Consider the following 15469-nt stretch of genomic DNA (forward strand, 5'->3'; position numbering starts at 1 on the left):
TCTGTGATAATGAATAAAAAACTGTTACACAATGCTTAATTTTTGTTTTTATAATAAAAGACTATTACGCAATGCTTGATTTTCGTTAATTTACTTGGATGTATGTTCTAAATCGTGAGTGAGTTAATGGTAATTACATGTGGGTTGAGGTTATATTATATAGCATTTTCCTAGGTTAATTCTGGATATAAATGGTCAATTTTCATAATTCTGTAATTCCTGAATTCCCCACTGATTTTGTGTGATTAAGTTTACCCACTTTGTGGTCCTCTTTGTCATACAAATGAAATATTTGCATTCACTCACATGTGGATGAAGGAGAGTTGGAGTTATGGGTAATAATCCTATCTGATCAAATATTGATTGCTCCTAAGGTTTATTAAAAATTATTCAAATCTCTGTCCATAATTTAGTGCAATCAATAAGCAGCAGTCTATGATACAGACTCAAGATTTGGCAATGTATCCCATCTGTGTCTATCATATATTCATCAAACTCAGGGTGTATATCTCGATAGTGAGCTCTATAATTGGCAATGTTCAAATAATCAAAAAAATATAGTTTTAGGGCTGCAATAGATATAGAGCTTACATTAGATTCCCAATCGGATTATATCTAGGGAACATTCTATACCATGCCGTTTACCTATTAATGAGTGGTCCCTGTGCATATAACACTGTGAGTAATATCCCACTGTTATTAGTGGGAGTGCATTCTGGATGCTATTGAAGGTCATTCATGTCTCTATCTGTAATTGAATACAATCCTAGTCACCAGTCTGTGATACAGACTTTATGCTAAACAATATGCACCCTCTGTGTCGGAATTATATTCTTTAAACACGGCGTGTATATCAGGCTACAAGCTTCGTGGTTAACAATGTTAATGCAATCGTAGACACCAGTCCGTGATACAGACTTTATCAGTGTGCTCCCTCTGTGTTAGAGTTATATTCATTGGACACAATGTATGAATTTAGGCTGTTGGCTCCGTGATTAGCTATGTTAACCCGATCAGGAATTAATAGCTGGAACTACAGTGGATATACAGCTTGTCCAAAAATGACATTTAGATTATATCAGGGAAACAATCCATATCATTATTATTTCTCATGATAGGTAAATGTTGTACCAGGGTGCTATTTATCGGCCAATTTGTATAACAGTACTGCCGATCTGAGTATTCCTGGTTATACGGGAATCAATATGTCCCGTGCTGTATATCAATTGATGAGAGGTTCCTGTGTTTTTAAATCACTGTGAGCCATAACCCTTTATTGCTGGTGAATGGAAGCTCTGTAAAAAAGGCTTGATGCCTAATATGAGGGTCATATAGTGTGATAGAATAATCGAATAAGCATGGAATTTTTAACCCACACCGGTGACAGATAAATGGTATAGATCCTATGATATATTCAAATGGGGTTAATTCATGCCTGGTATGTATATTCAGATAGAGACGCCTTTACACCAATTAGTGTTTGAACCAGATAGATTGAATCAGCTAATCACCGTGGCATGCATTCGATACTCCTAAGATGCTCCCTAGATTCTATGACTATAACTGCACTATTCTATCTGTAGTATATTCCTACTTAACATTGCCATTTGTTCTATAACTTGAGACTGCACTGATGGGTATACATTGATATCATCCCTGCTTAACATTGCCTATCTGTAATTGCTAACTCCTTTGCTCTCCTCCATTATCCTATACTTGAATCAAATCATTGTCTTTAGTGTAAACAGTTAGATGAGCTTGTTAGCAACGCTCAGAAACGCCGACGTGCACGTTTCGCAATTGCTTTCACTAGGCGAAAAAAATGTTTTTTTCGCCTAGTGAAAGCAATTGCGAAACGTGCACGTCGGCGTTTCTGAGCGTTGCTAACAAGCTCATCTAACTGTTTACACTAAAGACAATGATTTGATTCAAGTATAGGATAATGGAGGAGAGCAAAGGAGTTAGCAATTACAGATAGGCAATGTTAAGCAGGGATGATATCAATGTATACCCATCAGTGCAGTCTCAAGTTATAGAACAAATGGCAATGTTAAGTAGGAATATACTACAGATAGAATAGTGCAGTTATAGTCATAGAATCTAGGGAGCATCTTAGGAGTATCGAATGCATGCCACGGTGATTAGCTGATTCAATCTATCTGGTTCAAACACTAATTGGTGTAAAGGCGTCTCTATCTGAATATACATACCAGGCATGAATTAACCCCATTTGAATATATCATAGGATCTATACCATTTATCTGTCACCGGTGTGGGTTAAAAATTCCATGCTTATTCGATTATTCTATCACACTATATGACCCTCATATTAGGCATCAAGCCTTTTTTACAGAGCTTCCATTCACCAGCAATAAAGGGTTACGGCTCACAGTGATTTAAAAACACAGGAACCTCTCATCAATTGATATACAGCACGGGACATATTGATTCCCGTATAACCAGGAATACTCAGATCGGCAGTACTGTTATACAAATTGGCCGATAAATAGCACCCTGGTACAACATTTACCTATCATGAGAAATAATAATGATATGGATTGTTTCCCTGATATAATCTAAATGTCATTTTTGGACAAGCTGTATATCCACTGTAGTTCCAGCTATTAATTCCTGATCGGGTTAACATAGCTAATCACGGAGCCAACAGCCTAAATTCATACATTGTGTCCAATGAATATAACTCTAACACAGAGGGAGCACACTGATAAAGTCTGTATCACGGACTGGTGTCTACGATTGCATTAACATTGTTAACCACGAAGCTTGTAGCCTGATATACACGCCGTGTTTAAAGAATATAATTCCGACACAGAGGGTGCATATTGTTTAGCATAAAGTCTGTATCACAGACTGGTGACTAGGATTGTATTCAATTACAGATAGAGACATGAATGACCTTCAATAGCATCCAGAATGCACTCCCACTAATAACAGTGGGATATTACTCACAGTGTTATATGCACAGGGACCACTCATTAATAGGTAAACGGCATGGTATAGAATGTTCCCTAGATATAATCCGATTGGGAATCTAATGTAAGCTCTATATCTATTGCAGCCCTAAAACTATATTTTTTTGATTTTTTTGATTATTTGAACATTGCCAATTATAGAGCTCACTATCGAGATATACACCCTGAGTTTGATGAATATATGATAGACACAGATGGGATACATTGCCAAATCTTGAGTCTGTATCATAGACTGCTGCTTATTGATTGCACTAAATTATGGACAGAGATTTGAATAATTTTTAATAAACCTTAGGAGCAATCAATATTTGATCAGATAGGATTATTACCCATAACTCCAACTCTCCTTCATCCACATGTGAGTGAATGCAAATATTTCATTTGTATGACAAAGAGGACCACAAAGTGGGTAAACTTAATCACACAAAATCAGTGGGGAATTCAGGAATTACAGAATTATGAAAATTGACCATTTATATCCAGAATTAACCTGGGAAAATGCTATATAATATAACCTCAACCCACATGTAATTACCATTAACTCACTCAGGATTTAGAACATACATCCAAGTAAATTAACGAAAATCAAGCATTGCGTAATAGTCTTTTATTATAAAAACAAAAATTAAGCATTGTGTAACAGTTTTTTATTCATTATCACAGAATATTGCACATATTTGTTCACATTTATTTATTTTTCTCAATTGCATTATTTTAAAATGAAGTTAATAAAAGTTATTTTTTAACTAATAGTATAAACACTAATAAGTTTATTCTTCTTCTCTTGAGTGCGCCAACAAAGAGACAATCTTTCTCTGTCTTGTGTTGTTCTGTTTGTATTACCACTGATCACTATTTTTATTCCCATTGTTTTACAGCGATTGACAGCAACACTCATTCTCGTGACTTTGGTGGCCACTATAGGGTCATCGTTCCAATATGGATACAACGTAGCATCAGTCAATTCTCCTACTAACGTAAGTACCATAGTAAGCATTGCAGGTCCTGAGCATAATATTCATACATACATGTGATTTAGATTTTTTCGGGCACATGTCCAGCCTCAAATGGCTAGTATGTCTCGTAGAAAAATAATTTAGTAAATATATAGTGAGCTAAAGCCTGTTGTGATACTGATTGCAAGTAAAAAATGTTTGTGTTAAAAAGCACACGAGAGAGATGTCAGCTTAGTAACTATTTATTAATGTACACTGAAATCTGAAAGAAGGTGATTTATTAGGTGCATGGCATTAATCCAGATGCATACAGCAGGGCCGTGCGGTGAGGTAAATGGCTCAGGAGGTACTGGTTGGCACCAGATTTACACCTAATACAGTGGGGCAAAAAAGTATTTGGACAGCCACCGATTGTGCAAGTTGACCCACTTAAAAAGATGAGAGGTCTGTAATTTCCATTATAGGTACACTTCAACTATGAGAGACAGAATCTGAAGAAAAAAAACAGGAAATCACATTGTATGATTTTTAAACAATTTACTTGTATATTCTTGTGGAAAATAAATATTTGGACACTACCAAGCAGCAAGATTTCTGTCTCTCACAGACCTGTTACTTCTTCTTTAAGAAGCTATTCTATCCGCCATGGGTTACCTGTATTAATGGCACCTGTTTGAACTGGTTATCTGTATTAAAGACACCTGTCCACACCCTCAGTCAGACTGCTACCTCTCCACCATGGCCAAGACCAGAGAGCTGTCTAAGGACACCAGGGACAAAATTGTAGAGCTGCTCAAGGCTGGGATGAGCTACTCGACAATAGGCAAGCAGCTTGGTGAGAAGAGATCAACTGTTGGCGCAATTTTTAAAAAATGGAAGAAATACAAGATCACTGACAATCTCCCTCAACCTGGGGCTCCATGCAAGATCTCACCCCGTGGGGTATCAATGATCTTGAGAATGGTGAGGAATCAGCCCAGAACTACACAGGGGGACCTGGTCAATGACCTCAAGAGAGCTGGGAGCACAGTGGTGGCTGTCCAAATACTTTTTTGCCCCACTGTATATGAGCCAAAGGGTTAATGTGGGAATTATACACAGGTGCAGCAGTATAAACTCCTGGAAATTTGGTGAGTTTTGATCTGAGACGTGCGGAAAATATAGACAGGGGGGGCTCTGCCTCACCTGCCATATACTTTTTACTCCAGAGTTTTGGCTAAAAAATGATTAGAATAATGCAAAAAAAGATATTTCAAACAAATTATTTGTATTTTTCATATACTTTATACAGTCAAAACTCTGGCACAAACGTTAGTATGACAGGAAAGGCTCTGCCTCACCTACCTCACCCCACCGCGCGTCACTGGCATACAGTATATTAAGCTTCGACATAATGGTGGTAAGAGTATTCCAACCTAATTTACAGCATCATCTTCGTCTACCTAGCGCTTGTCTATTTGAAATGTGCAAACATATCTTGTTTCTTCTCTAAAGTTCCCCAGAGGTTAACCCCATATTATATGCTCTAGCTTAGTAGTGCCCCATGTGCGCTTCCAGGCCTGGAAGAAGAGCAGAGTGGCCTTTGTAGCAGGTGGGTCAGATCACTTGGCCAGCTCACCACCAGGCTGCATAGCTGTTATAACCCTTGCAACAACTATAGTTTGGCCTGTCTCTACTCCTTGAATCTCATTTAAGTGCCACAGTACTGTACATAAGTTTCTTAAAGAGGTTGGAGAAGCCCTTGTTGAGTGAAAATCAGCAAATGCATGCAGAGAAAGGAGGAACATTTGGGTGCCACAGGCAGGACACATGTGCTATAGGAGATCGTAGACTGGTGTTTTGTACTAGCCAGCCAATGTACTGTGCAGGTGTAAAACTGATCTAGTGTGTTACGGAGCCCACTATCTGATACAGTGTGTTAAGGAGGAGGCCACAAACTGATAGAGTCAATTGGGGATCTCAGGCTGGTACAGAGATTTAAGGGGAGAGGGTACAGGTTGTTATTATATGCTGGTCATTTAAGTAGTATAATTACCTACTTTCTGCTGTGGGGTGCACTGGGCTCCACAGGGAATAACATCGGGGTGTAGAGTAGGATCTTGATCCGAGGCACCAACAGGCTCAAAGCTTTGACCTTCTTCCCAAGATGCATAGCGCCGCCTCCTCTATAACCCCGCCTCCGTGCACAGGAGCTCAGTTTTGTAGTTGGTGTCTTGCAGTAAGCAGGCATACAACAGGGGGGCTGTTCCAGCAGACCTGAGAATAGCTTTTCTAAGTGAAAAATGAAGACTTCAAGGGCTGCAACAGTGACTCTGGGAGTATTAGATGTCAGTCTGACATCTCCTGCTGCAGCTCCATCACCTCTCCCAGCGGCGATGTATACTCCCGCGCCCTGGTTGCCGGGTACTTACAGCGGAGGCTCCGGTTTGCTTCTCGTTAGTCACACGCCAGCCGAAATTCTCCTGAATCGCGTGGCCGCACTCAGCGAGGAGGTAAGTGGGTCCCCTAGGCGGGTCCCGCTAAAATCGTGATTCGGCGTGGGAGGCGGGCCGCGCGCGCTTGTGTGGACACTGTCAGCGCCGGCCTTAGGCATAGGCAAACTAGGCAAATGCCTAGGGCATTTGGTATGCTTAGGGGCACCAGCAGCTTCTGCTGAGTAAAATGATATGCGGCATGCCTATATTTTGTGTGTATTCCTGGAAATCACTGTAATGTAGCATTTCGTACACAGATGCAGCTGCATTTTCACACAGAATATAGGCATGCTGCATACCATTTTAATTAGCAGAAGCTGCTTGTGCATCCTAGCCACATAGTAAAGCAAATATGATGCATTTTCATAAACAAAAGGCGCCCGACGTTAGCAGAGCTGCCAGCTGACTCATGCCAGGCATCTCTTGCAGAATTAGCGGCGGTGCTAGGGGGCACCAGCCAAAATCTTGCCTAGGGCATCATATTGGTTAGGGCCGGCTCTGGACACTGTGGTCCAGTGGCGTGCGGTGAGGTCAGTGGCTGGAGAGGCACTGCAGCCATAATGTCCGCCGAATCCTGCCGATGACCCCTACCTCCGCCGAGCCAATGCCCGCTACTGCCTCTGAGCCGGTACCCGCTGCCACCGCCAAAGGCATACAAACTCGCTCACAATCAACTGACTCAGCCCTCCACCACTAATTTCTATCTCAGTCCGATGCCGCCAATGCCCGCTGCCTGCTCATCATACTTGTAGTGTAGTGTACTTGTAGTGTAGTGTACATTTTTATAGTGTACATTTTTATAGAAAAAATAAATAAAATTAGTGTTTGGGACTGGGAAGGGAGTGGGAGGAGGACATGAATGCAATTTTGTTGTCCAGGGCTTCCATTAACTTAATGGAGAAGGGTCTGAATGGGTTAAAAAAAAATGCGTGGGGTCCCCCCTCCTAATTATAACCAGCCTCGGGCTCTTTGAGCCAGTCCTGGTTGTTTAAATACTGGGGAAAAAATTGGACAGGGGTTCCCCGTATTTAGACAACCAGCACCGGGCTCTTAGTCCGGTCCTGGTTCCAAAAATACGGGGGACAAAAGATGTAGGGGTCCCCCGTATTTTTAAAACCAGCACCGGGCTCCACTAGCCAAGGACATAATGCCACAGCCGGGGGACACATTTATGTAGGTCCCTGCGGCCGTGGCATTACCCCCCCAACTAGTCACCTCTGGCCGGGGTTCCCTGGAGAAGTGGGGACCCCTTAAATCAAGCCCCCCCCCAGGCACCCAAGGGCCAGGGGTGAAGCCCGAGGCTGTCCCCAGCACCCCTGGGCGGTGGGTTCCAGGCTGATAGCCATGTGTGTAAAAAAAGAATATTGTTTTTTGTTGTGGAACTACAAGGCCCAGCAAGCCTCCACCGCTTGCTGGTACTTGGAGAACCTCAAGTACCAGCAGGCGGGGAAATAACGGGCTCGCTGGTACCTGTAGTTTACAACAAAAAAAATACCCAAATAAAAACACAAACACACACACCGTGACAGTAAAATTTTATTAATACACACTTACACACTCACACATACTTACCTACATCCCATGCCGGTCACGTCCACTTGTCCAGTAGAATCCAAAGGGGTACCTGTAAAAACTGAACATTATGCTTACATATGATCCACTGGAGGGGGAAAGGAGAGAGAGAGAGAGAGAGAGAGAGAGAGAACAAAAAACAAAAACAAACTAACCTGCTGCTGCTGGAGCCGGCGGAGGAGGACAGCCGCACAAGCCACCGCTGCTGGCTGTCAGGTGATCGGGAGCCGGGAGGACGGATCCAGACTGGGGAGGACGGGGGGGAGAGCTGCACACTCCTCAGGACCGCCGCCGCCGCTGGCAAGGTGAGCGGGAGTAGGAGGACGGGAAGGGGGGAAGCCGCAGACACACTGGCCGCCGCTACTCCCGCCTATCATTCACGCCGGGACCCGCCGCCTGCAGCGCCGCATGTGGGTGATTGGACAAGCGGATCCAGCCCTGGATCCGCTGTCCAATCACAGGTGCCTCGCTGACATTGGGGTGGTATCCCTGTCAGCGAGGCACTTGGAACAGTGCCGCTTTCCCCATGTTTTTTCATGGCCTTTTACAGCCCAGTGCTAGGCTCCGCCCCCCGCACTGTCCCGTTCCCATTATCCACGGGAGGCATCTGCTGTCAGTGCCTCCCAAACTGCTTTAAAGCAGTAAAATGACTAGGATTCAATAAAGAATCTACTTATGACACAGAATATGTGTCATGAGTATCTTCTTTTTATTATTTTAATAATGAATCACAGGGGAGGCACTGCCTCCCCTGCCTCCCCTGACTGCACGTCCCTGCTGTGGTCGGGCAGGGACTCCACTAAACCACCAGGGCAAGGGCACAGGTCAGTTTTTTTTTACCTCACAAAAACCGTTTTATTAACAGCCCATAGTACCAGTGGTGAAGTCCAGCAGGGGGATAAGGCTTGGACCTGTAGCCCCTCCCCCATCCCCAAGGCGCCATTTATAATAATGTTCCCGCCCTGGAGCTGCATATCTCTCTCTCTCCCTCACTTCCAGTCAGTGTTTGGGCGCCATTACACAGAGCAGCACTGTTCCTGGGACTGTTTGGGCAAATCCTCCTTTGTAAAGCCGCCTGCATGTCAACGCTGTCCATTTTACAAGACACTTAAGTATTCTACATGTCTGTTGACAGTGTTAGTTAAGAAACAGTGCATTTGGTCAGGGTTATATAGTACAAGTACCCTGTGATATACATCCAGTCTTTACTGTGCATTGATATATCTACTATATAGCCATACTGAGTATTACTTTGTATTGCTAGTCCAGTGCAGTTTTATTGCATGTCATAATTTCTGCATTGTACAGTGTGACTATATGTGTGTGCATGTAGCTGCTGTGTGACCTCCATTTCGTGTCTCTCACTCAGATTGCTATCCCTATATTATATAACCTAAGGGGGCTAGGTGCGTCAGGGTTATCATTTAATATAGGTAGTTCACAGGATATACTTATTGTGTATTTTTCTCTGTGAATTTCAGTCACATATACCTCTTGAATTCCCTGTTTGTGCTAATACACTGCACAGGGGGTTCTTGTCAGGTATTGTGCTGCCGATATTGTAGTGGGTTGCCCTGCATTGAGCTTTCGGATATGACGGCTACAAAGGGCAACGGAGCTGGGGCTGATCCCACATTGCGTGGTGGCGATGCTGCAGACACATTTGAGGAAAACATAGCAGCTGAGGGTTCAGGTTCTGGGGGTTTCTTACCCCCCCCAGTGGGATTGTAGCAACGGGGGTTCAAAATGACCCGCCTTGGGCTACCTTCTCCACGCTATTGAATACGCTGGTAACCAGACTAACGCCCCCTATGGGACCTCCTGTGCCAGTACAACTGCTTATCGTCCCTGTGGTTAACCCGCCATGGGCAGATCAACTGTCTGCTCAGTTACAGCAATTGAACCAATCACTGACTACTCAGAAGTCTTACCCTCGCCCGCCTAAGACCAAGGGGTCCTCTAAGCGGGCCATTACTTCCTCACAATCCACCAACGTCCCAGACACCTCGTCTGATGAGGATGGCGTTTATACTGACCCCACAGATTCTGACCTTGATGCTTCTGATGGGGAGTCTATCTCACAGGTGGATGTTCCTGACTTGCTGGAGGCTATCAGGCTCATTCTTCAAATTACTGATTACCCGGAGCCTGATACTGCCCTTAAGAAACCGGACAGGTTTAAACATCAGAAAGTGGTTAAACAAGTTTTACCTCACTCTGACCAATTAGTTGACATACGTCAGGAGTCCTGGGAAAATCCAGGAAAGAAATTCACGCCTCACAAGAAGATGCTGGCTTGCTATCCCCTCACTGCGGAGTTCAGTAAAAATTGGGAAACACCCCCGCCAGTGGGTTCGCAGGTGGCGCTGATGGTGGTATCCTCAGCTCTGCCAGTAACTACCGCCACGTCTCTGAAAGAACCAACGGATTAGCGTGTGGAGGGTTGTTTAAAGGCGATTTACACCCCAGCAGGTGCTGCGCATCGGCCCACCATTGCAGCGACTTGGGCTGCAGAGGCTATTGAAGTGTGGGCTCAGGAGTTGGAAGCTGAGATGTCTTCGAACACTTCTGATCATGCTAGACAATGTCTATCGTATATTGTCACAGCTTCTCATTACATTAAGGAGGCGGCTTCTGATGCCGGTATTCTGGCAGCCAAGGCTTCTACTACGTCCATACTGGCTTGCCGGATTCTATGGTTGCGGTCCTGGTCCGTGGATCTGGACTTAAGAAAACCCTGGAGGGTACTCCCTTTTAAGGGAGACATCCTTTTCGGAGAAGACCTCAACAAGATAGTGGCTGACTCAGCTTCTGCTAAAACAGCTTGTCTACCTAGTACTGCTCCTTCAGTACCGAAGGGTAAGAGTACTTCTTTTTGCTCCTTTCGTCCTTCAGGGAAAGCAAAGGGTCAGGCGTACCCGAAACAGGCTCGCACTTCCAAACCCAATAAGCCCAAACCCAAACGGGCCTGGGCTGCCTGTCAGCCTGCTTCTAAGACTGACAAGCCTGCCGCATGACGGGGCGGGCCACCCTCTGAGGGATCCCAGGGTGGGGGGCCGACTTCTAGGGTATACCCAGGAATGGTTGAAGACCACTTCCGATGCCTGGGTACGGGATGTCGTCATTCGAGGTTACGCCGTATCCTTCAAAAATCCCCCTCATCAATATTGCCTGACAGACGGCCCTTCGGATCAGGTGAAGGCAAAAACTCTTCATTTGGTGGTACAGTCCCTCCTGGACACAGGAGTGGTGGTACAGGTGCCTCTGGCTCAGAGGCAAGGGGTACTATTCACCGCTGTTCCTAGTCCCAAAACCGAATGTGTCCTCTCGGCCCATTCTCAACCTCAAGTCCTTGAACAAATTTGTGGGGGTCTCCAAGTTTCGTATGGAAACTCTTTGCTCTATTGTTCTGGCCTTGGAACCTGGGGATTATATGGTCTCCCTGGACATACAAGATGCTTACTTGCATGTTCCCATTGCAATGTCACATCAGCCGTACCTGAGGTTTACGGTTGGCAACCTCCATTACCAATTTCGGGCGTTACCTTTTGGTTTGACCACGGCTCCGCGAGTCTTCACCAAGGTTATGGCTGTAATGACGGCTGTACTCCGTCGTCAATGGGTCAGAATCCTGCCATATCTGGACGACTTATTGATCCTGGCAAATTCCCCAGAAATTCTCCTACGCCATCTAGATCTGACTGTCCAGTTTCTGCAAGCCCATGGGTGGCTCATCAACTGGAAGAAATCTTCCCTGGTCCCTGCACAGAGCATGGGGCACCTGTGAGCGTTGTTGGACAATCCCAACCAGCGGTTGGTCTTGTCTTAGTAGAAGGTCCTAAAGCTTCAGCAAGTGTCCATACATTCGGCGATGCAAGTGCTAGGTCTCGTGGTGTCGACTTTCGACATAGTGGAGTACGCTCAATTCCATTCATGCCCTTTGCAGAAACTGATTCTTGCCAAATGGGACGGCCTGCCTCACCAGATCAGGTCTCACATGATCTCCTTGTCTCCGGAGTTCCGTCTGTCACTGAGCTGGTGGCTGCAGGATGGACGTTTGAGCAGGGGTCGTCCCTTCTGGATCTCCAACTGGTCCTTCTGACGACGGATGCCAGTCTGAGAGTCTGGGGTGTAGTGTTGGAGCAACACTCCCTTCAGGGTCGGTGGACCAAGGAGGAGTCTCTCCTTCCGGTCAACATTCTGGAACTGTGGGCAATGCTCAATGCTCTGAACCTGGCCCAGCATTTGATTCAGAACAGACCTGTTCAAGTACAGTCGGACAACGCCACCAGGGTGGCGTACATAAATCATCAAGGCGGCACTCGAAGACGCATGGCAATGAAGGAAGTACCAAGGATGCTTCAATGGGCAGAACGCCATCTGCCAGCCATATTGGCAGTGTTCATGGTCCTCAACTGGGAAGCGGACTTTCTCAGTCGTCAGGACGTACATGCCGGAGAGTGGAGCCTCCATCCAAAAGTATTTCAACTCCTCGTGGACAAGTGGGGCCTTCCAGATGTGGATCTGATGGCGTCTCGACACAATCACAAGGTTCCGGTCTTTGGAGCAAGAGCAAGGGATCCTCAAGCAGAGTTCGTGGACACACTGGCAATCCCATGGAACTTTTGGCTGCCATGTGTGTTCCCTCCAGTGTCTTTACTGCCCAGAGTGATAAGGAAGTGCAAACAAGAAGGAGGCATACCACTTCTAATTGCTCCCGCGTGGCCCAGATGGCATTGGTTCTCAGACCTACAGGGCCTCTAGATAGAGTTCCCCTTCTACTTCCACAACGGCCAGACCTCCCCGTTCAGGGCCCTTGTGTCTACCAGGATTTGGCCCGACTGGCTTTGACGGCGTGGCTCTTGAAGCTTCTGTACTGAGAGCCAAAGGTTTTTCTGAGGCGGTCATTCAAACTATGTTGAAGGCCCTTAAACCGGCTTCTTCTCGGATTTACCATAGGGCCTGGATTTCTTACTTTGCTTGGTGCGCAAATACCAATCATGACGCTTACAAGTTTAGTATGGCCAAACTGTTGGCCTTCCTACAGCAAGGCCTGGACCTAGGCCTTTGTCTGGCCTCCCTCAAGATTCATATTTCTGCCTTGTTGGTTTGGTTTCAGAGAAAAAATTGCAACTCTGCCCGATGTTCATACCTTCACTCAGGGTGTGTTGCGCATTCAGCCTCCTTATGTCCCACCTGTAGGCCCTTGGGATTTGTCTGTGGTTTTGGAGGCCTTGCAAGAGTCTCCTTTTGACCCTCTTGCATCTGCGGATCTTAAGTGGCTTTCCCTTAAGGTCTTGTTTCTGCTAGTGATTGCTTCTGCTAGATGTGTTTCAGACTTGGGTGCCTTATCCTGTAGGTCCCCCTATCTGAATTTTTTCATAGTGATCGGGCAGTTCTTAGAATGTGCCCGGGTTATCTACCTAAGGTGGTGTCTTCCTTCCACCTTGACCAGGAGATTGTGGTTCCTGCCTTTAATTCTCCTGAGTTGTCTTCCAAAGAACGGTCTTTGGATGTGGTACGGGCTCTCCGTATCTATGTGAAGAGAACTGCTTCCATTCGGAAGTCTGACTCTCTCTTCGTACTGTTTAGTTTTCACAAACGTGGCTGGCCTGATCATCCATATTGGCTTGCATGCACAGCTGACGGGGCACCAGCGATGAACGAGGGGCTGCGCATCGTTCATCGCTGGAGCCTCCACACTGCACGATATGAACGTTATCTCGTTTATTAATGAATGAGATCGTTCATATCGTGCAGTGATGTCGGCCAGTGTGTAGGGCCTATTAGATGTGGGTGGGTTATATTGTTTCTGTGCAGGGTAAATACTGGCTGCTTTATTTTTACACTGCAATTTAGATTGCTGATTGAACACACCACACCCAAAACTAACTCTCTCTGCACATGTTATATATGCCCCCCCTGCTATGCACATGGTTTTGCCCAACTGCTAACAAAATTCCTGCTGCGATCAACTTGGAATTACCCCCTTGATACGGTCCTTCCCACATACCTCCCAACATGACCCTCTCCAGGAGGGACAGAATGCTCTGCTCCTGGACTTCCCTCTTAATGTATGATTGCCATCGCCTGTGCTGAAACACCATTCTTATCCATTAACATGTTCAACACAGGTGTCGGCAATCATAAATTAAGAGAGAAGTCCAGAAGCAGAGCATTGTGTCCCTCCTGGAGAGGGTCATGTTGGGAGGTATGTTCCCACCTGTCTATGAGGCAACCTGAGCGTAGAAAATTTTGTATCATCACATAATCCCCAGGTTCAATGTCATGACAATTACTGTTCGGTAGGTCAGGAATCACCAGCTTTAGATTTCTTTGTTGATTTCTCAGCTGCTGGCTCATCCTAACCAAATATTTCACAGTTATTTAATTATTGCATTTCAAATCATCCTGGGGGTCTATCATTACATGAGGTTGTCGACCAAAAAGAATTTCAGAGTGATAAGTTAAGCGGTGACCTGGGAGTGGTTCTGATGCTACAGTGAGTTACCAAATCAACTACCACCAACGCCTGCAGAGATGCAAGCTGTAGGCGTTGGTGGTAGTTGATTTGGTAACTCACTGTAGTATGTTGATTGCAGTTCTTTTGTAGAGTGCTATATGGAAAAACTACTCCAATATTGCGTCACAACATTCTGCTCCAGTGCCATACTGAAAACCTGCATCATCACCTGTGTCTGGATATTTCGACAGCAGGGAAAGAAAAGGAATTTCGATTTCTGAGGAAGGGTCCAAAGAAATTGACTATTTTCTACAAATTTATCATTCAAGTATTGACCCCGTATGACCCCAGGGGGTGCGCACATCTGCAATTTGTGAATACATTGGTGGACTTTTGGAAGTGGGGGTGACCACTTCAGCAGAAGTTGCAGCACTATTGTCTTGGAGCGCTGGTTTGAAAACCCTTTTTTAATTATATTCAATTAATGAATGCGCTGATCTCTAAAGTGACGGAAGATCGCAGGAGCAATATTCAATTATTTTTGGTTTTCACGAACAAAATGCCACTTGGGCGGCCAAATGGGTAATTTTTTGTGCATTTCATCTTACCACCCCCTGTATAGAGAAATAGTGCTCATTTTTTTTGGAGAAGACCACCAGACACTGTGTCCCAACCCCACACGTGCTACCCCCGATTGTAGCAGCCAGGCAGTCCTGTGGTGATTGCACAGGGAATAATAAAAATATATTTAAGTACAAAAACATGTGCGCACTTAAGGCGTTCGTCAAAAATATTGGGGTGTGGCTTCATGTAGTGTCCTTTAGTAACATTACACAGCACAATAGCGTCCATTACACACATTACACCACACAGTGGCGTCCGTTAGTAACATTTCACAGCACAGTATTGTCCGTGATACCCCTGTTACATTGCAAATGCCGGGTCCCACCCAGTAATTGGAAACGGGTCCTTACCGGGTGGGACCCGTCATTTGACCCTAACAACTGGCTC

General features: G+C 45.2%; 1 protein-coding gene across 3 annotated transcripts in view; it reads left to right on the forward strand.

The window, feature by feature from the left end:
* Positions 1 to 15469, forward strand: part of SLC2A5 (solute carrier family 2 member 5) — a 197924-nt gene that overhangs the window by 35596 nt on the left and 146859 nt on the right. For all 3 annotated transcript variants that reach the window (XM_063943103.1, XM_063943102.1, XM_063943104.1), the window contains exon 2: positions 3872 to 3970. In XM_063943103.1, the coding sequence (XP_063799173.1) occupies positions 3872 to 3970 (99 nt within the window). The remainder of the gene's footprint in view (positions 1 to 3871; positions 3971 to 15469) is intronic.

The sequence above is a fragment of the Pseudophryne corroboree genome, chromosome 10 (genome assembly GCF_028390025.1).
Source record: "Pseudophryne corroboree isolate aPseCor3 chromosome 10, aPseCor3.hap2, whole genome shotgun sequence".
NCBI classification, from domain to species: domain Eukaryota; kingdom Metazoa; phylum Chordata; class Amphibia; order Anura; family Myobatrachidae; genus Pseudophryne; species Pseudophryne corroboree.